Source organism: Panthera tigris, chromosome D1 (assembly GCF_018350195.1).
Source record: "Panthera tigris isolate Pti1 chromosome D1, P.tigris_Pti1_mat1.1, whole genome shotgun sequence".
Taxonomy (NCBI): domain Eukaryota; kingdom Metazoa; phylum Chordata; class Mammalia; order Carnivora; family Felidae; genus Panthera; species Panthera tigris.
The window spans coordinates 54,626,676-54,651,171 of record NC_056669.1 but is presented as its reverse complement, the minus strand read 5'-3'; the positions used below and the strand labels follow the sequence as shown (position 1 = coordinate 54,651,171).

The window sequence follows — 24,496 nt, the reverse complement described above, 5'->3', positions numbered from 1 at the left end:
TTTGCTGAATGAATGAATGAATGAATGAATGGTTATGGTTCTAGTCTTCATTGAGATCCTAACATTCTGCCTTTGCCCAAGCTGTTCCCATTGCCAGATACACCTCTCCTTTCCTTATTCTACAGATCACGTGGTTCTCCATCCCTCTAAACTCAGTACCAGGCCAGTTCTTTTCCAGATGTGTTCCCAGTCCTTGGGATTGGCCATGTTCCCCCCTCTCCTCCCCTCTCCTCCCCTCTCCTCCCCTCTCCTCCCCTCTCCTCCCCTCTCCTCCCCTCTCCTCCCCTCTCCTCCCCTCTCCTCCCCTCTCCTCCCCTCTCCTCCCCTCTCCTCCCCTCTCCTCCCCTCTCCTCCCCTCTCCTCCCCTCTCCTCCCCTCTCCTCCCCTCTCCTCCCCCTCCTCCCCCCTCCTCCCCCCTCCTCCCCCCTCCTCCCCCCTCCTCCCCCCTCCTCCCCCCTCCTCCCCCCTCCTCCCCCCTCCTCCCCCCTCCTCCCCCCTCCTCCCCCCTCCTCCCCCCCCACCGGCATTCCTTCAGAGCCAGGTCTCAGTTTGTGCCCTGGTTACACTTTGATCTGTGCTATAAGTGCCTGTGGACATTGACCTGAGGGGTGCTGACCTCAGTTGGGAGTCCCCTTTGTGCAGGAAAGGGGGAGGGAGAGGCTCAGTTCTGCCATTGAACTGGGTAAGCCACTTTGTCACTTGAGTGTGACTCCTCGCTATTAAATGGGGCTGGTGATTCTGCTGTGGGATTTTGTGAGGAACAAATGAGAACATAGATCTCCTCTGTCAAACCAGAAAGTATTAGAGTAATAATACCCAGCCCTGGTTGGGCAATTACCAGGCAGCAGCGCTTTTTAGACATGGTGGGAGTAAAACAAAGGTTGACCTTTAGTGTATCAGTTAATTCCCCCAGTGTCCCCAAGAAGAAGGGACTGTTCTTCTAACTCCAATTTCATAGATGAGGTCATGGAAGCTCAGGAAAGCCAGGTGGCGTGCACAGGGCTTACAGGGTCACGTGGTGGCTGAGCCGCCTCTTACCTCTGGGCTGAACTGTTAGGGTAAGGATTATGGGGGCCAGAGGCTGGGGTCAATGGGAGAGGCAGACAGCCTGCCCAGGCACCCTCTTCCCTCTGGCCTGCATCAGAGCCTAGCACCAAGTCCGTGAGCAGGGACCAGGCAGAGGGAATTTTCCAACTGGATCAGCTTTTATCAAGAAATAGGATAAAATGGGAGAGAGGAATGTTCCACTCAGGACTGGAAAGTCCAGGCGGGTTCTTCGATCTCACCATCCGGCCCATTCATGCCTCAGGGAGGGCCGTGTGAGGGCCTGACCTGGATGGAAATGCCTCTGGCCCAGGAGGTGCCCTGAAATGCCAGGGCAGTTGGAGTTGTAGGCTATATGGCTAGCCCTGTCCCTGATCCCTCTGAGGGTATTGTGCAGGCCCCCATCCTACTCTGGTCCAGGCGAAGTGAGAGGGCGGGTATGAGGGACTATTAGGGTCTCTCCATGACTAGGATTCCCGCTTCTAATTCAGAACTGGTCCAGTGGTCACCAGTTAGTCATGTCCTAGCAGATTTCCTGCCACATCATTTGTGTCTGGCCCATGTATGAGGCACTGTGGACCCAGGATATGGAAGACCTGGAATCTGGCCTCCATGAGCCCCCAGCCTTTGGGCACATTGGGAGGTCAGAACTGCATTCAGACAACAGCAGCCCAGGGTGACCACTGCCTCGCAGTGGGAGACCCAGGCAATGTGAGAGCCCAGAGGAGGCCCTGACGTGGCCTGTGGTGGAGGTGAGGGGGATGGAACAGTGGAGCATGTGAGGCTGGGCAGCGTTGTCAGCAGAGGCTTTAGAAACTGGGAAAACCTTGAGTGGGGCCTCAAAGGCTGGGTGGAAGGGAAGTAAGGGGGACCATATGAGCAAGGCGACAGAGGCATTTGGGGAAGTGGAGACCAACCTTCTCTGGCTTAGAACTACGGGTGGCGGGGTGTGCTGGAGCAAAGGCCACATGTCCCTGTGTCCACCTCAGGCTGGCCCTTGAATGCCACACTGAAGAGGGTGGCGGAGCAGGGAAGGGCTCCAAGCCCCAGAATGATGGGATCAGACAGGTACTTGAGGAAGCCCCCAGGGGATGTAGGACTGCATGGGAGAGCTGGGTGTGAGGTGGAGGGCAGCAAGGGCCAGGGAAGAGATGGCCGTCTGGATCAGAGTAGGGGCTCGAGGTGGCGAGGAAGGCACTGCTCACTCAGCAGCAGCCCTTCAGAGGGTTGCATGAGTAGGACAGGGTGACCAGTTGGATTGGGGATGGGACAGGATGAGGGGCTCATGCCCCAGATTCCTGCTAGTGACTAGCTGTTGGGGTTGGTTATCCCAGAAGGGGACCCAGAAGAGAAGGAGGCAGGAGAGAACATGTTGTGTGCACCACACTAACTCACCAAGTCTGAGGGCCTGAGCTGGGTGTGGGCAGAGGGCTCCCCTTCTCCCCTGTTCCCGAAAGTCAGACCCCTGGAGCTCCCAGGGTTCTGGCATTTGGGAGCAGGGAGGGGCCCCCAGAGGGCTGTGGGGGCTCATTCAGGCTGCAGCCACACTCCAGAGCACAGTCAGACTCTCCCCTCCCTGAGATGCTAGGATTGTGAGGAGAAGGTGCTGGAGACCACCTTGGGGAAGGAAGGAGCCATCTGCGGGTTTGTTGAAACTGCCAATGCTATTGGCCAGACGTACCACCAGAAGCCACCCCCTGCCCGAGGAGGAAATATTACAGGGGAGCATAGGAAGAGCCACGGGGCAACCTCTCTCCTAGTTTCCGCATCAGCTCCCGCGCACTGAAAGTTCACCCCTGCGCCACCTTCATCCATAAGCCCTGTGAGCTCTATTTCAAACAGATCTACTTCTCTCCATCTCCACTGCTATGGCCCTGCCTTTGTCGACCTCAGAGGCTTTGCTTTTGCTGTTCCCTGGGCCTGGAATGCCCTCTCTATATCTTCAGGGGGCCCTTTCTTGTCATTCAGATCTCAGCTCAAATGTCACCTCCTTGGAGAGGTAGTTCCTGACCACCCTAAGGTAGTTCCGTCCCTTATCTCTATCCTGTATGCCCGTTGGTTTATTCTTGGCACTGTCTGAAATCGCTTCCGGTGTAATTTGAAGTCCAGTCTACTAACACTTTCCACTCCATCCTGCGAAGAGACTGGGGGGACTCTAATTCCCTTTGTGAGAATCCAAAGTGGGGCCAAAGTCCCTGCACTGCCCATCTTTTAGGTCTGTAGAGAGAATTCCCTAAGAGGAGGAGGAGTGGTCCATAGAGTGTGGGCGTGAGCACAAACCTGATAATGATCGTGTTTGGCCACGGGAAAGGACAAGGCCTTTACCAGGGCTGCGCGGACCCAGGATTCCTGCCCCTCCTGGGCCCCTTGCCCAGCAGAGCGCAGCCTGGGTCCCAGAAGAGCCACCTGACGGTAGCCACCGTGCCTCCCCACAGGAACACTGGATCTCCCCGCAGAACGCCACGCACATCAAGCCCATGCATCCCACGTCGGTCCATGGCGTGGAGGACATGATCCGCCTGGGAGACCTCAATGAGGCTGGCATCCTGCGCAACCTGCTCATCCGCTATCGGGACCATCTCATCTACGTGAGTGCTGCCCCGCCCACCCGCCAGGGGCCATTCTCCCGAGGCAGTCAGGGGCTCCTCTGTCCCCAGCCATTTGTTCTGAACCATCCTTTCTTTGGGGCCTAGGCTTCTGTGGTCTGTGGTTGGGGGAGGGAGCGGTATACACCCCGGGTTCATGCGTCTCCCTAGGCCTTGAAACCACTGGGAGGCCTGGGCCGGTGGGTGAGCCGCTTCTGTGCTTTGCCCAGAGATGGGGAACGGCTGTCCCCTCCTGGGTTTGCTGTGGGGGCGGGGCCTGCCATTGGTCCTCAAGGTCAACATTAGGATGGGCCCAGAGTCTCTATCCTCAGAAGGGGATGGAGGAAGGAACATGATCCTTGACCCCACAAAACCTTGATATAAGAACCAGTCATACACATCCTCCACGTTCTTTCACCTTGAAACTTGACAAGGACAAATAGTCTCACTCGGCCAGGACTGAGCTGATTCCAAGAGGTGGGTTCAAAGACCATCAGAACACGAAGGGCCCATGGAGACTATTGTCTACAGGCTCTCACACTTTTTGGCCTTGGGAACCTTTTATGCTCTTAAAATTGAGGATTCCCAAGAACATTTATTTTTTATTTATTTAATGTTTATTTATTTTTGAGAGAGAGACAGTGTAAGCAGGGGAGGGACAGAGAGAGAGGGAGACACAGAATCTGAAGCAGGCTCCAGGCTCTGAGCTGTCGGCCCAGAACCCGATGTGGGGCTCAAACTCATGAACCACGAGATCATGACCTGAGCTGAAGTCAGATGCTTAACCGACTGAGCCACCCAGGCACCCCTCCCAGAGCATTTATTAATGTAGGCTTTATCTATTGATATTTACCATATTAGAGCTTGAAACTGAGAAACTTCACAAATGTATCAATACATTAAAAAATAACCATAAAAATCTATTATAGGAAACATTTTTATGGAAAATAACTGCATATATACCCCCCAAAAGTAGTGAGGAGAGTGGTATTATTTTATATATTTTTTTCAAATACCTTTAATGTCTGGCTTAATAGGAGACAACTAATTCTCATATCTGCTTCACATCCAGCCTGATGCGATGATGTGGGGTTGAAGGGTATGAGGAAAAGCTGGCTGCAAAGATACGGAGGTGGAAAAGATTACAGATTTCCTGAAAGTTCTCTGAGCGTTCAGAGATCTCTGGGCCACACTCTGAAAACTGCTGGGCTAGTCCCATAGTCCCACTTTAAGACTGGGAAACTAAGTCTGCGGGACGTTTAGCCAGGCCCAGAGCTCTGTGCTGGGGTCACTGCATGTCTCTGACCCAGCGCCTCCCTCCAGCAGCTCCCAGTGAGGGAAACCAGGGCTGTCACAAAAAGGAGAGAGCAGGACAGAGCAACCCCCCCCCCCACCCTCACCTTCACCCTCAGGCAGATCCCCGGGCAGGCTGCTATAGGGGGCATGCTTGGGGGACACACGTGGTGATAAGCGTCTGAAAAGTGCAGACAGAGCAGGCCTGTAGGAGTGTGGCCTTTGCTCCCAGCTTAGGGAGAAAGGCGGGGTTCCCAGAGGTAGGTGATGCAGCATTCAGGAAGGGGCGCTGCTTGGATAGGAGGCTGGAGGCAGGACTGCGCCTGGTAAGTGAGTGACACAGGGTCACTCAGGTTGTCAGGACTGTGAAGAGCAGCCAGGGAGACAGGGCTGGAAGCCCTGAAGTTGTCCCTGAGCAATCCCAGCAAGGAGCTGTGTCAAGGTCAGGGATCCATCCTCTCAGAAGCCCTGGAATTGTGACCACTCACCCTCCAGGGAGGCCCTCTGCTACCCTCCCCACCCTGGGACCCTCTGCCACTTCAGGCCCCCCTATGCCTCTGTGCTGAGGCCCTTAACATTCGTCCCCTGAGTAAGCACAAGTGGCTTTTACAGGGAGCCCTTTAGCACCGATGAAGCCCCTCTCACCCTTTCCCTCACCCAGAGAGGGGGCAGGGCACAGAAGGCACCTCCAGACATGAGCAGCAGCATCCAGACAGGAGGATGGTGCTAGAACTCGAGCCCAGGCCAGAGATCCCCTATGGGGATCCACTGGTGTCTGTGCCCCAGTTCTTGGTGGTTCCCTCATTGCTCCTCCCCCTCGATGGCAGGTGGACACAGGAGGGTCCTGAGGCTCTCTCTGGCTGCTCTCCTGGGGCTGGGTGGAGTCTAACACTTGGGTCCAGAGCTAAGTGGGGACAGGGAGGCCACTGCCAGAGCTGATGTCCTGACCCAGTATCCTGTCAGGAGGAGGCCGAGGACCCCTTCACACGGAGAAGCTGGGTCAGATGGGAGTTGTCCCCACCAGAGACCCCACAGACCATGTCTAAGAATAACCAGAGGCATGTCATTGGTTATTTTGCACACAGTGTAGTGATTCTTACGGGCCAACTGGTTCCTCACATGTGAGGGATAGTTGGTGGGCTGAATCAAAGAACAAAGGCAAACACAACATTCATAAAGGAGAGGGGAAGAAAAAAACTCCAGTTTGAGAAGAACAAATCTTCTTTGTGAAATTTGGGGGGATAGACTAGCTGGGAGCTAGCAGAGAAGTCAGCTTTGGGTCCTTGAATAGCCTGAGAAGGGGACCAAAGAAAAGAATCCGAGAGGCTTATGGATTCTCCAGAAAGCTCCAAGATCTATACCACTTTTTCTCACCAGTTACCTTTCTGGTGGTCTCTTCTCTGGGTGAGGGAGAGGGGGTAGGACACCGACTCGAGGTACGGTGCCTAAGTTGCCTTCTTGTTCAGGAAATCAAAATATGGCACCTGGGGGGTCCCCAGCTCAGTTGGTCCATGGGCCTAAGATTCTGGGTGTGTGTGGGTCTGGGGAGCCATGTTCAACGATTGCCCAGTACAGGGTTTCAACTTGCCAACTCTCTGGTGCTGTGACTGGGTAGATGGGGTAGGACTAGAGCTTTGAAGAAGCAACCGGGCCATTGTCCCACTCAGAAACCATACCTGTCCCTAACCATGGCAACCCCTGGTCACTTCATGGCTTGGGTTACCCTGGGCACAGCCCCATGTACCCAGGATTTCCTCAGATTACCACAGCTGCTCACAGCCCTGGGCTGGGTAATGCCCTCTCCCTGACTGTCTGCCTTGGGCATGCCCACTCCAGCTAGCCCATCCCTAGAAGCCTGAGGGAAAGCACCCTAGGGCCAAAAATCAGCTCTGGACACCCCCAATGGGGGGAGGACCCCCAGAAGACACCTGGCAACCCCAGGGTCCCACAGGGAGCAAGGGGCATGGCTGGTGGGAATTCTGGGCTCCCTGATACTGAATAGGCTGGCCCGGGTCCGAGCCTTGGCAGGTGGCCTTTGGGGAGTCCCTGCTCCTCTCTGGTCCCAGACTTCCCTCTGACACGGTGGGGAGACTTTCTGGGTGAGCACCTCTGTGACTCTGGGAAGGTGCGTGTGCCCAGGATGTGTTTTGGTCTCCATGGCGGTCTAAGAGGCTCCAGGCCTGACAGGCCTGATGGCTTCCTGGCAGAGGTGGAGCCATTCCTGTCACATCTCCTGGAGTGTCTCTGGCTCCAGAGAGGTTCTGGAACTCTGCTTGGGGACTTGGGGCCCCTAGAGACCACGTGTGTTGTGTCCTTGGCTTGGAAAGAGTCGTTATCTCTCCCCCTCCCAACCTGTGGCCCCAAAGGCAGGTTTTTCTTCCTGGAGGCTCCAGCAGGAAGCCTGTGCTGGGCAGCTGGGCATTAACTCCCTGCTGACCACGGACCCTTGGAGGGAGAGAGGAGGCCAGAGGGGCTCAGGGAGCAGAGCTGAGAGCCTTGGGGGACCGGCGGGGGCAGAACGGGCCTGAGTCTCCTTGCTTGCCCCCTGCTTTTCGTGAATTGATCTCGAAGTCCCTCTGCTTCCCAGAGGCTGCTTTCCCATCTGGAAAGGGATGTATAACCCCTCCCACTGGCCTCCTGAGGAGCACAGGCAGCAACTGAGTGCAGTGGCAACGTCCTGCACCCAACAGGGGTCCAGCTGGCAGATTGGTGTTCTTGCCCTTCTGCGATGTGGGGGGCGGGGGACGTCCTCACTGACGGAAGCGGCCTTGCTTCCATTAGCTGTTCTGAAATGGGCACACGTGCTGTAAGCTGGAAAGTTGTCCTCTTGCCACAGAGAAAACCACGGCCGATTTCTTATCTGTCCTCCAAGACAAAGACTGTATCTATGATCTATATTGTATATGATATAAAATTACATGTAAAAAATTTTTTTTTCTGCACAAGTAGTAGCATTTCTCTCTACCCTGTTCTGTGCTTCTTTTCCATGCACCACAGCCCAGGGCCATCCTTCCTGTCACTATAGGCAAGGCTGCCTCAGAGTTGCTGACAGGCTGTCCCCTCACATCCCTTCTCTGCTCTTTCCTCTGGGCCCCAGTTAATGCGCGGTGCCAGGCCTGGGTAGAAGGGACAGTGAGGCTAGGGGGCAGAGCCCTTGAACCAGAATTGCAGAGGAGTCAGGTGGGCCAAGTGATGGGGATCATGAGGGCACATAGGAGTTTGCCTGGCTTCCTGAAGGGGGGGATCATCTCAGCTGGGCTGGCGGGGGGCGGGGGGGGGATGGAGTTGGTGCTTCTAACTGAAGGTTTAATGTGGAGGGAGCCTCCTGGCTGTGGGATGCTGTTGGTGAAGGCCAGGACTCTGGCGTCTTGTGTCCTGTAGCCGTGGGAAATTGCCTGACGGTTGTCAGCAGGGGTGTGACACAGCCACGTTTTAAAAAGCTGGCCCTGGGGCGCCTGGCCGGCTCAGTCGGTTAAGCGGCCGACTTTAGCTCGGGTCATGATCTCGCGGTCCATGAGTTCAAGCCCCGCGTCGGGCTCTGTGCTGACAGCTCAGAGCCTGGAGCCTGTTTTGGATTCTGTGTCTCCCTCTCTCTGACCCTCCCCCGTTCATGCTTTGTCTCTCTCTGTCTCAAAAATAAATAAACGTTAAAAAAGAAAATTTAAAAAGCTGGCCCTGGCTCAGAGTGGAGGGTAGATTGTAGGGGGTGAGGGTAGCGCAGAAGCTGGGAACCAGACGGGAGGCGCCTGCAGTGGTCTGTTGAGAGCCCATGGTGGCCAGCGTCAGGGGTGTGGCTGTGCCAATGGAGAGAGTTGGGCTCGTATGAAGGAGAGGGAGGCAATGGGGGCCTCCCAGGTCCCGCCATGGGCGAAGGATGGTGGGGTTCTGCTGGCCAAGTTGGGCTGGCTGAGAGGGAGCAGGGTTGGAGGGGAGGGTGGGGTCCAGTCTGGGCAGGCGTGTGGACGGAAGGGGGGGATGTCCAAGAGGCAGGGGCTTGGGGGCTGCTGCTGCTCTCTGGCCTGTGGGTAGAGCGGGAAGGGCCCTGGAAGCCATGCAGGGGAGAGGAGGGCCCAAGGCCCGCCGCAGGAAGGCTTCTCGGAGTGTATCTGCGCATCCTCTTGGCACTGGCTGGCCCGGCACTTGGTCACCGAGTCTGCTCCCAGGGCCACCTCTGTCTGGCTCTGGCTGCCCCTGTTGACCAGCTCATTAGGTCTGCTTTGGTGTCTCTACCTCCAGCTTCGGGGACAACCATTCATCTTCCCACAGCTGCCAAGATGACCTTTCTCCGACAGACCTTCCAAATGCCATGCCCTTTCACGCCTCTGTGCTTGGTTCCCACGACCAGCCCTCACTCCCCCTCTCCCCACACCGCACCCCCTTCCCCACCAGAGGAATCGGCTGCTTCCTACAGGCCCTAGCTTTCCCTCCCCAGCTCCCAGGATGTTCTGTCAGTCTCCCCATGTGTCTCAGTGGAGGGTCCTTAAAGGACTGCTTGGAGCCAGCCTCTTGCCACATGGCGATCACAGACCAGGCGGTTTGATGTCAGGTTGTTTAAAAAATTTTTTTATTTTTTACATGTTTATTTTTGAGAGCGAGAGAGAACGCATGAGCAGGTAGGGACAGAGAGAGAGACACAGAATCTGGAGCAGGCTCCAAGCTGTCAGCACAGAGCCTGACGTGGGGCTTGAACTCACGAACTGTGAGATCGTGATCTGAGCCGAAGATGGACGCTTAACCAACTGAGCCACCCAGGCGCCCTTCAGTGCCATGTTATTAAGGAACCACCAAGAAGAAAGGAAGGAGGCACTTAAGGACGGCTACTCCATAAGCGGGCACATGTCAAAGGTTATGTAAGCCCTTCAGTCATTCCATAGCCCTGGGAGGTAGGTGTTAACCATCCCCCCTTTACAGATGAGCAGACTGAGGTGTAGAGAAGCAAAGCGATCTGCCAAAGATATGTTCTTTGCGGCTGACTCCCCCGCCTGGGGACAGACGGTCAGCTGGCTCCCATAGCCAGGCAGGGCTGAGCTGTAGATGATGGGTCTGAGTGCCCTGGAGCTGGAGGTTCGTGGGCTCTGATCTGAGAAGTTAGCCCAGCCCTGGGCTGTGTGGGGTGTTCTTAGTGGAGAATGCCCTTGTGTCCCCATTCCCCACTGACCAGCTCCCTTGTCTCCTGTTCCCCACTTTCCAACCTCAGACCAACTGTGGAGGGCGGGTGAGTGTGGCACAGAGCTGGCTCTGGCTGTCTGTACGTGCTTGGCCTGGCCGGTCCCTCAGCCTGCGTCCTCACTCCACCCTATCTCTGCCTGCTTGGGCTCTTGCATGCAGTGGGGTGGTCAGCACGGTCAGGCTCTGCTGCTTCTGGCATGGGGCTGCTTGGAGGGAGAGCCTGGATGGCAGGGGAGCATCCTCCAGGGCCCAGAGAAGGGCACTAAATGGCCAGTTCTCCTGGCCCAGGGCAGGTAGAGCCAGAACTGGAACCCAGGTCTGGGCTGTGCAGCCCAGGGCTGCTTCGCACAGCCATCCTGGCCCTGGTTGGGGCATTTCCCCTGAAATGGGGTGCTGGCAGCAGCCCTTTCCCTGCATGGCTACCTTGGGCTGAGGCTTCTGGGGTGATGCACTAAGCCCTTGGTGGGAGGCGACAGGGGCCGGACTGTCACTTCCCGTTGGTGGTCACACCTTTCTTCAGTCTCTCCAGGCCCGGATGTCAATATATCCATCACCGATTATAGGCTGAGCCTGACCTTTTCAAGCTGGGGTGGGGAGGGGCAAGTGGAGGGAGCAGTGATCCCTGGGCACCTTATTCTGCCTGGTGGCTAGAGGCCCGGGCCATGTTGTCCCCTGTGTGGCAGGGCCCCGGCCTCACAGCAGGAAATCTTGTACACAGGTGGCCAGTTAGTGCACCGACAGAGGAGCCCAAGGAGAGAAAGGCCCCTGGTAGTTTGAGGTGCACCGGGTCCCTGCACCTGTGCTGGCCAGGATGGCTGGAGCTGTCCTGTCCCCGGAACACAGGGGCCCCTCTGCCCTGGGGCAGTGCTATGGAGACTGGGGCCTACCCAGCCCCCAAACCACATCCCCCAGCCCCTTCAGCCTGTTACGATTTGGTTCCACTCCCCCTGGACCAACCTAGCCTCTGCTCCAGACTGGTCTGGTTTATGAATGTTACTCCAAACCTTTGGGATACAGGGCTTGGAGGCAAAAGTGGGGACCATACTTTTGAGTAATTTGAGTAATACCTGCAGTGTGCTATGACTTCTAAAGTACACTACCTCCTAATCCTTATAAACAGTTACATTATGCCCATTTTACAGATAACGATATGGAAAATGGGGACTCAGAGACGCTCCCTTTCTCCCCACTTGTTCCTCCCTTCATCAGATCTCACAGAGCACCTACTCCAACCTAGACCCAATGTTAGTTTGACAGCCCCATTCTCAGCTCCTAGAGACGCTGGATTCTGACCCCAGGTCATGTGACTCCAAAGTCAGGGCTGTCCCTTCCAGAGGAATGGAGCAGCGCAGAGCCTGAGAACTTTATCTAGAGTCAGAGCCTCCCTCACGGGAAGTGGTGAGTTCTTCGTCCCTTTTTGCCCGCAGACGTACACAGGCTCCATTCTAGTGGCTGTGAACCCCTACCAGCTGCTCTCCATCTACTCACCAGAGCACATCCGCCAGTACACCAACAAGAAGATTGGGGAGATGCCCCCCCACATCTTTGCCATTGCCGATAATTGCTACTTCAACATGAAACGCAACAGCCGTGACCAGTGCTGTATCATCAGGTGGGTAGCCCGGCACCAGACTGGAGCTCCAACTTTGTGCTCCTGCTAGTGCCTCATGGAGAATCACCTCCCCTTTCTCAGGCCTTATATCTCTATTAATGCTGCCAAAGTTCTTGTTAGCATTTGAGGCCTACCTTGTTCATTACTGGGTTCTGTTAAGTTACAGTCAGGTGAAATTTTAGGTTCCTATTCTCTGCTGGGCAAAGGGTAATAGGACAGAGCATTGGTCTAGCATCAACATATGCCATGCTCTATGGCAAGTATAGATAGAGGGGTGTCTGTGTCTAAATAAAGGGGAAGGAAAGTACCTTTGGCTGTGGCAGAGCACTGAGCTGCTGTGGCCTTTCCCCATCCCTGAAAGGTCCATATTGTCAGCCTACTTTACAGACTGGGTAGGGGGAGGCGCGGGTGGGGGAAGCGGCTTGGGCCAAAGCCCCGTAGGGAGAGGGCCAGTGTGGGCTGTGACGGGTCCTACCCCTCTCCGGGTCTCTCCTGCAGTGGGGAGTCTGGGGCAGGGAAGACAGAGAGCACAAAGCTGATCCTGCAGTTCCTGGCGGCCATCAGTGGGCAGCACTCGTGGATCGAGCAGCAGGTGCTGGAAGCCACCCCCATCCTGGAAGGTAGGGCCAGGGCTCTCAGAGTGGGGCTGGGTGGCTGGGTGGGTGCTGACCTTGCCCGTGACCCTCTCCCCACCCCGAAGCATTTGGGAACGCCAAGACCATCCGCAACGACAACTCAAGCCGCTTTGGGAAGTACATCGATATCCACTTCAACAAGCGAGGTGCCATCGAGGGTGCCAAGATCGAGCAGTACCTGCTGGAAAAGTCACGTGTCTGTCGTCAGGTGGGCCCGAGCCCGGGGCAGAGCTGACCCTCACAGGACCCCCGGCCTCAGGGGAGCGGGGGTGGGGGGGTACGTGTAGTCTGGATCGTCCCTATGCTGCTGCCGGCTTGTCTCAGGGCCTGAATTCCTGCCATGAAACCTACCCGTAGGGGCTTTTTTGTGGAAGTCATTTGTTAAAACAGTAAACCATATCTCAGTCTTGACTGTCTGGTTTCTGATGCCTCTTCCTGCCCCTGCCCCCCAACACCTTGTACCCCATTTTCAGGCTCCCGATGAAAGAAATTACCACGTGTTCTACTGCATGCTGGAGGGCATGAGTGCGGATCAGAAGAAGAAGCTGGGCCTGGGCCAGGCCACAGACTATAACTACTTGGCTATGGTGAGGCTTGGGCAGGGCACCAGGGAGGGAGACACCTGTCCCAGCGAGGTCGGGGGCAGTCCACTCGGCCCCTCCCCAGCTCCAGGCCTGGCGGGCGGGATCCTCCGTGTGGGCTTTCCCCTTGTCCCCTGACTGCCCCCAGGCAACTCTGGGCTTGTATGTGCCATAAGGCCTGTCCCGACCTTGGGCGTTTTCCCAGCTGCATGTGCATCTAGATGAATTGTCATCACAGATCTACACGTTCCTAAATGTTCATAGACCTCCTAGACCTGGGGACGCATAGACACACACGCCCACGTGTACACGTGCACAGACCTGCCTGCACACACGTGCTATTAGTTCAGCCTTCGAGGATGTGAAGACCGAGATCTCTGCCAGGACCCCCAAGACTATAGGGCACAGGCTGTTGCAGCTTCAGCCTCGCTGGTCACAGAGCCTGGTGCCAGCCTCTTGCTGCTGGCTGGCCACCAGCGAGAAGTGGGCCCCAGGACCGTGGCTGCCACCCAGCACTGGTTGGAGGGGGTGTGTGTGTGTACAAACAGGTTCGGGGGGTACCAGCTTCCTTAGCCCTGGGGAGAACCCATGGCTGGGCTGGGCCAGGCCGCATGGATGCAAATGAGGAACGTGGGACAACAAAGGAGTGTGTGTGCTATAGGTGTGACAGGCCTTCCCAGACACTTCCTGGAGCTGGATAAGAAGCTACGTGCGCACACACGTGTCTCATGGGCACACGTCATGAGGCAGAGTCCTGTCAGTGCCCAGCATCCCAGATTGGCTCGGCCTGGCAGAGGGGGCCCTGCATCCCAGGTACTGCCTCTCTGGAGGTCCCTACGGCCTTGCCGATGGCCTCCTGCACCCCACTCTCCCACCCCTCCCACCAGGGTAACTGCATAACCTGCGAGGGCCGGGAGGACAGCCAGGAGTACGCCAACATCCGCTCAGCAATGAAGGTGCTCATGTTCACAGACACTGAGAACTGGGAGATCTCGAAGCTCCTGGCTTCCATCTTGCACCTGGGCAACCTGCAGTATGAGGGTGAGGGGCCCGGATGGTGCACCCCCACCCCACTCCACCCCACCCCTGCACAGAGTCCAAAGGCAGCTCAGCACCTAGCCACCTGTGGTTCCTAGCCCCACCTGTGGGGGATTGTGGCTCAGTTTCCGTCCCAGCAGGTACAAACCCTGCTTCATAGGAGCCAGGGCTGCCACTGAGCACTCTGGGCGTCTAGGATGGAGGAGTACGAGGGGAGAGGGGCATGACTGTCAGTGTCTCCACTTGGATGCCAGGCATGGTGCCAGGTGCTGGGCATACACAGTTCCTGCCCTCAGGGTGCCTATAGCTCATGATGAGAACATACATTGACCCAGAGAAGCACTTGACCGCAGCGCTGATGGCCTCTGTGGACAAAGCAGGGCCCCTGACAGCCTGGCCCTCCTAGCCTGCCCTTTTCCCCCATGCCTGCCCTCCCTCTCCTGACCCTGCGCCCCCTTGCTGCCGACAGCCCGCACGTTTGAAAACCTGGATGCCTGTGAGGTCCTCTTCTCCCCATCCCTGGCTACAGCTGCGTCCCTGCTTGAGGTCAGTGTCCAGCCTTCTGTCCCCAGGGCTGCTTCTGTTTTTCTCAGAGGGACAGTTTTGACTCAGGTTCAGGGGGCTGGGGATGTGGGAACCTGGAAGCTGGGGCCGTCTGCTTTGGAGAATTCTGGAAGTTCAATGTGGAGAACCAACTGTGGGTAGGTAGGATCTGTGCTGGGCACGGGTCTCAGAGGGGGAGTGGAGCCCAGCACCCAGGAGCCTTGCTGCCCTAGCCTCACTGCTTCTGGGGATGATGTAGGGCGCAGGGGATCTGGGGTGAGCCGGCCCGTTGGTGTTTTAGCAAAGGCTTACTAGGCTCTGCCCTGGGTTTGAAAACTGGGATGAATAAAGCCAGGGTCTGCCCCAGTCCTAAGAGGGTCAGGTAACATGCTAAGGCTGTCAAGGAGAGAGCAGTCCTTCTGGGTAGTGTTTGGGTGGGGTTTGACAGTTGGGGGGGATCTGGCTGTGGGGAAGGCGTTCTCAGTGGAGGAAACGGGTTGAGCAAGGCCTGGTTGGACAGGGGGAGGGGAGTTCTCCGGTGTGGGGGGAGGGAAGGATGGGCTGCGGGTGGCTGGCTGAGGGCCTGGATGCTGCCCTGCCAGGTGAACCCCCCAGACCTGATGAACTGTCTGACCAGCCGCACCCTCATCACCCGCGGGGAGACGGTGTCCACCCCGCTCAGCAGGGAGCAGGCGCTGGATGTACGAGATGCCTTCGTCAAGGTGGGCCGTTTGTGGAGTGGCACTGGCTCACTCCACCCCTTGGGGTGTTAGGTTGTTGATATGGGCAGGAGGGGATTAGTCCAGGGAGCTAGAAGGACATCTGGGCCTGGACCCCTACCTGCTCTTGGGTTTGCGTCCTGCCCACTGGCTCTCTGGGGGGGCCTAAGCAAGAGTCTGCCTTCTCCTGAGCTGTGTTCATCCTACAAGGGGCTGTTATGCTCCTCAGGAGCCCTGCCAGCCCTGGTCTCCTCAGGTCCTCCATCCCTGGCCTGCTCTGCTCTCCAGCCCCATGGGGCCTCATACTGGGTCATATTCTTTGGGTACTTGGTCTGCTGTGCTATTCCCAGCCCAGAGAATACCCTCTCTGGTCTCTCTAAGGAAGACACTGAAGATGGACCAGGTCAGGTGGAGAGGGCCCCCAGTCCTTTCCATTTCCACAGTCCAGATTGCCACCCCCCGCCTCACACCAGGTTTGGTGCTGTTAGGGAGACAGAGATGGATGGAGATGTGGGAGCCCAAATGAGGGCTTCTTCCCAAACTTCGAGGTTAGGAAGGCTTGACAGAGCTTTGACAAGGAGAAGGAATTGTTCTAGCAGGAAAGGGTGATCCAAGGCAAAGGGAAAAGCTTGAGGAAAGGCTAGGGGGTTTCAAATAGCACAGAAGGGGCTGAGTGAGGCCATGACGGCCCGGGATCTTCTGGGGAGGGCATGCTGGGCACAGCGGCTGACACAGCCCCCTCGCAGGGCATCTACGGGCGGCTCTTTGTGTGGATAGTGGACAAGATCAATGCAGCCATTTACAAGCCCCCCTCCCAGGAAGTGAAGAGCTCTCGCCGGTCCATCGGCCTCCTGGACATCTTTGGGTTCGAGAACTTTGCTGTGAACAGGTACCACAAGGGGCTCTGCTCTGTGGGAATTTTCTTTCACAACATGGACATAACAGGTGTCACATCTCTGCCTTTAAACCTGAATCTCATCAGCCGACTTTCCACCTCCCCTGATGGCTTTGGATCCCTCTTCACGCCCCTCTCTGCCCGCCCCTACCCAGTGCCTTGGCTCTTCCTCTCCCAGGTGCTCTTCCAGGGATTTGGTGCCCACCTGGTAGCCCTCTCTTCTGACTCAGTATCCCCTTCCCCACCTCCGGGATGGGGGGGGGGGCGGGTCTTGACAATGGCGCCCACCTCAGAGGCTGGAGAGCCCGTGATGGGAGCACCGCGTGGCCAAGGGTGTGCTGTACATGGGGCCCAGGCCAAGCCAGCACCTCATCCGTGCCCTGTGCACCCTGCAGCTTCGAGCAGCTCTGCATCAACTTCGCCAACGAGCACCTGCAACAGTTCTTTGTGCGGCACGTGTTCAAGCTGGAGCAGGAGGAGTACGACCTGGAGAGCATCGACTGGCTGCACATCGAGTTCACTGACAACCAGGACGCTCTGGACATGATCGCCAACAAGCCCATGAACATCATCTCCCTCATCGACGAGGAGAGCAAGTTCCCCAAGGTGGGCCTGCCCTTGTTGGAGCCCGTGCAAAACATCCCCTCACACTCTGAGCCTCCACTTTCCTCATCTGCGAAATGCGACTGAGGACACATGCCTCTCAGGGTGCCTCTGAGGCCGATTCAGGTGCATTTGTCTGACATCTGAGGATCACCTACGGTCCACAGGGTCCTGGACCAAACAATGATGATTTAAGCTAATAGCTGGTACAGAATAGGTGCCCCACACATGGAATGTGTCTCGGGGCGGGGGCGGGTACTGCTCCCATGACTTTCATTGTGGGAAATAGATCTTCTACACTGGACTGTAGTTCCAATCCACTCACTTAACAGATAGGGAAATGGAGGCCCAGAGAGTTCCTGGGTGGGGTACCAGTAAAGGGAGGGAGCTCCTGAGAAAGACAGAAGAGGGGGTGCAAAGGCAGAAGGACCTGGGAGAGGGAAGGGTGGGGGGGAGGGGGCTGACTACGGCGCTCGGTTCCCACAGGGCACGGACACCACCATGTTGAATAAGTTGAACTCCCAGCACAAGCTGAACTCGAACTACATCCCCCCCAAGAACAACCATGAGACTCAGTTTGGAATCAACCACTTTGCAGGCGTCGTCTACTATGAGAGCCAAGGTACAAGCGGGCTGTCTGGGGCTGGGGTCTCTTCTCCTGTGCCCTCTCTGACCCTCCCCTTCTCCTGCCCAGAACGGGGGTGGGAATACAGAGAGGGAAGGGGCCTTAGGAAACACTGGGCCCAGTGCTCTTCCTTTCTTACAGAGATTTTAATCAATTGTGGTGAAGTATATGAAATGTACCATGTTAACAATTTTTAAGGCTAAAATTCAGTGGCATTAAGCACATTCACGATACCGTGCAGCCATCACCCATATCCATTTCCAGAGCCTGTTCATCACCCCAAATAAGTGCTGATTAAACAATAACTCCCCATTCTCCCCAGCCCCGGTTACCTCTATTCTGTTTCTATATCATATCTATATCCTATCATGTGTCTGACTCTGACCTCCTATAAGTGAAATCGTACAGTATTGACCCTTTTGTGTCTGGCTTATTTCTCTCAGCACGTCCTCAAGTTTCATCCATGTTGTATCATGTGTCAGAATTTCCTTCCTTTTTAATGGCTGAATAATATTTCTGTGTGTGTGTGTGTGTGTGTGTGTGTGTGTGTGTGTGTGTGTGTTCATCCATCCCTTGATGCACATTTGGGTTGTTGCCACCTTTTGGCTATCGTGAATAGTGCTGCCACCAACATGGGTGTACAAGTATCTGAGTCCCTGCTTTCAATGCTTTCGGGTGGGCTTAGTGCTCCTTTGTACAGATGGGAAAGCTGAGGCTCAGAAGGGAAAGTTGACGGTCTTTCCTGACATGGCCCATTAGGTGCAAATCTGGGCCTGGAACCAGCCCTGTTATTCACCCAAACTCTCAGCAACACGACTAAGTGTAAGCTTTGAAGGGGATACCTCCTCCTTGCGGCTGGGACATGCAGTTGGGTTCATTTTAAAGCTAGAGGTGAAGAAGAGAGTCAGAACATGTCAGGTTCACCCCACTTGGAATCGCAAATTGCCCTTGCAGCTCCACCCCTACCGTCCTGGTCTAGAGGACCGTCCTTGGATGGACATCGGCTGTGGTGTGTGTCTCAAAGGGTCCCACGTGCAGTCTCAGGCCAGTGAAAATCGAAACAAACAAGCAAAGAGCTGTTGGTTTCATACTTCGTTGTTTTTTTATTTAAAAAAATTTTTTTAACTTTTTTATTTTAGAGCGTGAGCATGAGAGAGTCAGGGAGGGGCAGAGGGAGAGGGAGAGAATCCCAAGCAGGCTCTACGCTCAGCACAGAGCCTGACGTGGGGCTCAATAGCATGATCCTGGGATCATGACCTGAGCTGAAATCAAGAGTCAGACGCTCAACCGACTGAGCCCCCAGGCACCCCTCATATATACTGATAAGTATATCAGTGAGCCAGCCTGAAGGGATGGAATCTGAAGGCTCCCAGCCCTCCTTCAACTATTGGACTGTGAGATCCAACCCTGCTGTTAAAAAGGAGGTCAACGCTATGTCTGAAGGACGTTTGGGAAAACAAATGTGTCTGTTGTTAGGAGTAGTAGAGGATTGTGTGTGTGTGTGTGTGTTTTAATGTTTATTTTTGAGAGAGAGAGACAGACACACAAACAAACTGAGAGCAAGCTGGGGAGGGGAAGAGAGAGAGAGGGAGACACAGAATCCGAAGTAGGCTCCAGACTCTGAGCTGTCAGCACAGAGCCTGATGCGGGGTTCGAACTCATGAAGCATGAGATCGTGACCTGAGCTGGAGTCAGATGCTTAACCAACTGAGCCACCCAGGCACCCTGAGGAGTGTATTTTTCAGTTCCACCTATATTCACTGAGATCTGTTATGTGTCAGACTTCATGCTTTTGCTGAGAATACAGATGAGAATATTGAGTGGACTCTGCACAAAGTTATAAAATTATAACTATAATTAAATTATAAACTAATTAAACTAAATATACATTATATTTATAATTATATTTATAAATATAAATTATAAACTAAATTAAGTATAAAATTAAATATAAAATTTAATTAAATATAAAAATATAAATTAAATATAAAATTAAAATTACTACTTCATGGATTTAAAAACTGAGGCACAGAGAGGGAAATGACTTGCTTAAAGTCACTAACCAGTTTTGAGCTGCTTTAAACAATTCTGCCAGCGTTTCCTGGTTCGCAAAGTACTGTTTTAATTCGGCATTTCATTTATGAAGCAAATGAAGAGCTGAAGCAAAGCAAGAGCTTATGGGTATCCTCATTCCCTTCTGACAAATGAGGAGGCTGAGGTCCGGAAGGGGACCATCCTAGGGCCCCAGAGTGAGTCTGAGACGTTCCATTAGAACCCGCAATTCCATCCCAACTCCAAAACCCACCCTTCCTCTGCTGAGTGCCTCCTGGGACACCCCCCTCCCCAGACACTAGGCGGGCCTCCCTGCACTGGGTCTCTGTGCTGTCTGCAAGCCAGGGCGGCCTGAGTCCCACGGGGTAAGCGTCCTGCTTCTCTGCAGTGTTCTTCCTCGCCAGGCAGGCATCCCCAGCCCTTGGGCACTCCATCTTCCACCCCGCCCTATCAAGCCCCCCCCCCCCCAACCCCCGCCATTAACCAGTTCCTAACTCAGTCCCTGGGACTAGCAGCCCTCTTGGGGATCTGTATGGTGGAGAGGAGCCTCCCCGGGCTGGTGCCAGGAGTCCCACGTTCAAGTCTTAACTCCGCTCATGGCTTGCTGTGTGGTGTTAGATAACTAGCTCAGCTTCTCTGAGCATTGGTTTCCACCCTTGTGGGATGGGGAAGACAATCCCTGCCCACCCCACAAATACAAGGGGGGTTGTGAGCATCAGTGCTGTGAGGACCCTTGGTAAAACAGAGTGCACTGGGCAAATTCAAGGTATTTTAAATTCCTGTACTATGAGCTGGAACTAGATCAGCACGTGTTCTCTTCCAGGTGACACGCTGTAATTAACAAGGGCTTTTGATACTTTCATTCAAAAGACTAAGGCTGGCGTTGTGGGCACTGGGTGGTTCACTGGGGAAGGCATCCCTGCCCGACCTGGGGGCCGAGGTCTCCTGCCCTTCTCTTTGAACAGATCTGGAAGAGGGGGCTGTGTGGTGAGGGAGAGGGAGGTCTGGCTCTGCCCCTCGCTTTCTCTGTGATGTCGGGCAGGCCACTGCCCTCTCCAGGCTCTGGTGTGGCCCACCGGAAAATGGACGTGGTTAAACTCAGTGAAGTTTGAGGGTCTTCCTGGCTCAGATGGCGAGGATTTGGGGAGGCGCTGAGGCTTGTCAGGAAGAGGCTGCTGGAGTGCTCGAGGTGTGACTGCTTCTTGCCCCTGCCCAGGCTTCCTGGAGAAGAACCGGGACACCCTGCATGGAGACATCATCCAGCTGGTCCATTCCTCCAGAAACAAGTTCATCAAGCAGATCTTCCAGGCCGATGTCGCCATGGTAACGTCGGGGCGGGGTCTCTGTTGGGCAGGAAGGGCCCCCCCCACCCCTTCCCCGGGAAGCTAGGCCTGTACCTCGGCCCACCCTTGTGCAAGTTTTTCCCCTGTGCACCTTTGGCCACAGAGAGGGGACAGGGCTTTGCTGTGGTTCCAGGAGAAACCCGGGACCTCCACTATCCTCCTATCTGGTCCTCCTGCTATACCAACTCAGGGGAGGGCACAAGGCCCAGAGAAGGATGACATGAGAGGTCACAGAGCAGAGCCTGATCAGGACACGGTTTACTGGGCAGGTGCCCCAAACTGGATGCCCAGCAGCTCACAGGGAGCCTGGGAGGAGGGAGCACATCTAGCCTCAAGGACAAGGATGGATGCGGGTATTCAGAGAAACAAACACAAAGGGTCTGTGTGCCCCAGCCCTGGGCCCCACGCAGGGGTGCAGAATTTCCCACCCTCGGCATTTCCTTTGTCCCTAGAGTGCTGTTTCCTGCAGGATGGTATGCCTTTTTATTTCACATTTTCTTCCTGTCCCATGGCTTCCTGAAGGGCGCACAGAGGGACTCACGGGGAGGGCAGAGCCGCTGCCCCCTCAGTGCCTGTCCAGGCGCCTGCCCTGCCCCGGCCCCAGGGGCCCAGACCTCTGCCTCGAGGGGCCTCCTTTCTCCTTGGTGGATGTTCTCTGTTTGCTGACCCACCACGTTCTCCTTGCTCCCTGCCCCCTCTCGCCCTGCACTGTGGTTCCTGTTATAGTTTCTCTGTGGTTATTCATCGGGCACTCTTCGCCAGTCAGCAGCTTCTGTGAAGGTAATAGACCCCTGTCTGGGGCCAGTGGATGGCGGGCAAGGCCTCAGCAGCCCCTGGGGCTGGGCTGTGTCCTTGGCCCCCGTGGCACTGAGGTTTGGGGAAAGGGCCGGCTTTTTCTTCTTTTCTTTCTTTCTTTTTTTTTTTTTTTTTTTTTTAGTGTGTTTTTATTTTTTGTGGAGTGGTTTGTGGAGTGGTTTTGCTTTTTTGTTGTTTGAGTTGTGTGAACTGTGGCTATCTCAGTTTCTTAAAGGAGGAAACGGACTCCTAGGAAAAGAGACAGGGCTTGCCCAGCATGCCCCGTGAACCAGGGGCAGAGCCGGGACTCGAATCCAGGTCTCCCACGTCTTCTGTCCCCCCCTGAGTCTCTTCGGGGTATCCAGGTCTGCTTCTTCCCCCGGGCCCTGCCAAGTGCTTCTGTGTCCACGACTTGGCCAGATCCCTCAGTAGCCCTGCAGGACAGGAGGGGCAGGTGGTATTTTCTGCATTATGCAGACGGGGGACTGAAGCTCAGAGATGAGGGGTGACTCACCCCAAGTCACAGTACCCTGTGGAGCTGGGACTAACGTCATCACCCCGGACCTCCTCAGGCCCTGGAACAGCATCCCTGGGGTGTCCTGACCACCGGCTTCGGATTGTGGCTCCTAAGGTGCTTTAGAGGCCCCAGGGGTGGCGGGGTACCTGTTAGCAACAGCATGGCTTTGCAGTCCCCTTGCCTCTCTTTCCCCTCTTCTCAACCCTCAATTTCCTCTCTGCCTAGTACCGATGTCCTCCCACACTTGGTCTTAATGCTGAGTCTCTCTTCCTTCCTGCATGTCTGGCATCCCCCTACTGCCGAGCGCCTCGTAGAGTTCCCAAACAGTTCCCAAAAGCCACAGCAGTGGAGAAGGGCGTCTGGCATATCGGGAGCAGGGGGTGTGACTGGACAGTGGCCTCTGTCCTCTGCTCGTGGGTTGGCCCTGGGACCCTCCCCTCCCAGCCAACACTGTGGCCCAGCTGCTGACAGGGCGAGTGTGGGGCCCCCACCAGAGTGGGGACCCTAGGCACCGGAAACTTCTCCACTTGGCCATCCCCACCCCGAGGCCTACATGTCACAGGGTGGCAGAATTGATGGGATAGCTGTGGCACTGGGCTCTTCCCACTCTTTCCTCCTCTCCGCTGGTCCCCAGCCTACCCCTGCCAGGCCCAGCCTTTCCTCCTGCTCGTAGGCAGTCCTGCAAGACCACTGAACTTCGTCTCCTACCTCCGCTCCTCTCTTTCCAAAGCACCTGGAAGCATCTATCTGGGAGCCTCTCCACAACCTTTCCTGTTCTGGGACTTCTTCCCCTGGACCTGGGGACTAGAACCCACTTGTTGAGGAACTGTGGGGAGGCCCAAGAGAAAGACCCTGGGGCCTCTGGAAATGGCACACTCTTTAAATTTTTTTTTTTTAACGTTTATTTATTTTTGATAGAGAGAGAGAGAGACAGAGCATGAATGGGGGAGGGGCAGAGAGAGAGGGAGACACAGAATCGGAAGCAGGCTCCAGGCTCTGAGCCATCAGCCCAGAGCCCGACGCGGGGCTCGAACTCACGGACCGCGAGATCGTGACCTGAGCTGAAGTCGGACACTTAACCGACTGAGCCACCCAGGCGCCCCTGGAAATGGCACACTCTTGAGGGAGTTTTGGAGCACAGAGTTAGAACACAGCAGTGACAAATTTGATCTTGATTGTATAGTCTTTTCTGGGCCAGGCTGGGAGCTACCCACTTACACTTCCCACCTCATTCACTCCCCACAGCAGCCCTGGCAGCCGTTGCTATGGTCCCCCCATTGCAGGTAGAGAAGCTGGGGCCCAGAGAGGCCAAGGTGTTTGCTCAAGGTCACACAGTTTGTGACACCCAGGAATTTGACCCAGGTCTGTCTCAGGGAGGTGTGGGAACTTGTCCAAAGTCGCACACGAGCTAACGGGAAGCTTTTTTTTTTTTTATTTCTTTATTATTGTTATTTTTTAAATTTTTAACGGGAAGCTTTTCAAGCCCTTTGCTCTTTGTCACTACACAATGCTGTCTCTGTGAGCATTGCCCCTCAGAAAGAAAATATGTTTTGTCATTGCTGGAGACATGATCGATCTGCAAAAGGGACCCGGAAATCAGTCTGGTGGGGTGTGAAGTATCCAGTCACAGTTTATCGATGACTATGCTTTTCTCAGGGTAGAAGCCCACACCACCTCCTTCCGGTGATCCGAACATGCGTCCTGTGCCTGTCTCCGACCCCCAAATTTCCATCCTTTGACTCCTGTGTTTGCCTCCCCAAGTGGCCCTGGGCAGCCCCACCCCCGCCTTTGCTGCTGGAGGGACCAGCTGAGCCTTGAGGACCACGATTCTTCTAGGGCATCGTGCACCCTGATTAGTGTCTAACCCCAGTCACACGTCCCCGGGCCCCGAGTCCACCGGATGCTTATTCACTCTTTACGCAGGTGGCTTCTCCTGCCTGCGTCTCCCCAGTCCTGCTCACGTCATGCTCCTGCGTCTGCCCCTCGGATCCCCTCTGTGGACTCATTTAACACTGAGCTGTGGACTCTCCACTCCCACCCTGACCCCATTTCCAAAGGTCTGCGGATTAGCTCAGAAACCATGAATATCCTAAGGGACCGCCATTCCCCTCAGTGTGATAGAACTGAATCAGAAACCCCGGCAGCCAGGAAGTGGGAGTAGACTCTACACTCGGCTCCCATTTACGCGCCTTCATTCAGACACAAACATGAACGGGGTGCCTGTTCTATGCCAGACAACGTCCTGCGTCCTGGGGGCAGACTAGCGGATAAAACAGAAATAAAACCTCTGTCCTCCTGGAACTTACATTCTGGCAGAAGGGGCAAATAGCTAATAAGCAGATGAATAAGCGTAATACGTGGTTGTCAGATGGGGATATGTAAAATGGAGACAAAGGAGGAAGGAAACAGGCCAGTGGTAGAGCTTTGCAATTTTGAATAAGGGGCTC

At 55.4% G+C, this 24,496-nt stretch overlaps 1 protein-coding gene across 6 annotated transcripts in view; it reads left to right on the top strand.

Moving 5' to 3' along the window:
- MYO7A (myosin VIIA) overlaps window positions 1-24,496 on the top strand; it is an 84,348-nt gene that overhangs the window by 20,123 nt on the left and 39,729 nt on the right. For all 6 annotated transcript variants that reach the window (XM_042957373.1, XM_042957371.1, XM_042957372.1 and 3 more), the window contains 12 exons: window positions 3,480-3,632; window positions 11,519-11,703; window positions 12,202-12,323; window positions 12,404-12,546; window positions 12,812-12,925; window positions 13,807-13,960; window positions 14,427-14,503; window positions 15,103-15,222; window positions 15,966-16,108; window positions 16,510-16,720; window positions 17,204-17,339; window positions 20,611-20,717. In XM_042957373.1, the coding sequence (XP_042813307.1) occupies window positions 3,480-3,632; window positions 11,519-11,703; window positions 12,202-12,323; window positions 12,404-12,546; window positions 12,812-12,925; window positions 13,807-13,960; window positions 14,427-14,503; window positions 15,103-15,222; window positions 15,966-16,108; window positions 16,510-16,720; window positions 17,204-17,339; window positions 20,611-20,717 (1,665 nt within the window). The remainder of the gene's footprint in view (window positions 1-3,479; window positions 3,633-11,518; window positions 11,704-12,201; window positions 12,324-12,403; window positions 12,547-12,811; window positions 12,926-13,806; window positions 13,961-14,426; window positions 14,504-15,102; window positions 15,223-15,965; window positions 16,109-16,509; window positions 16,721-17,203; window positions 17,340-20,610; window positions 20,718-24,496) is intronic.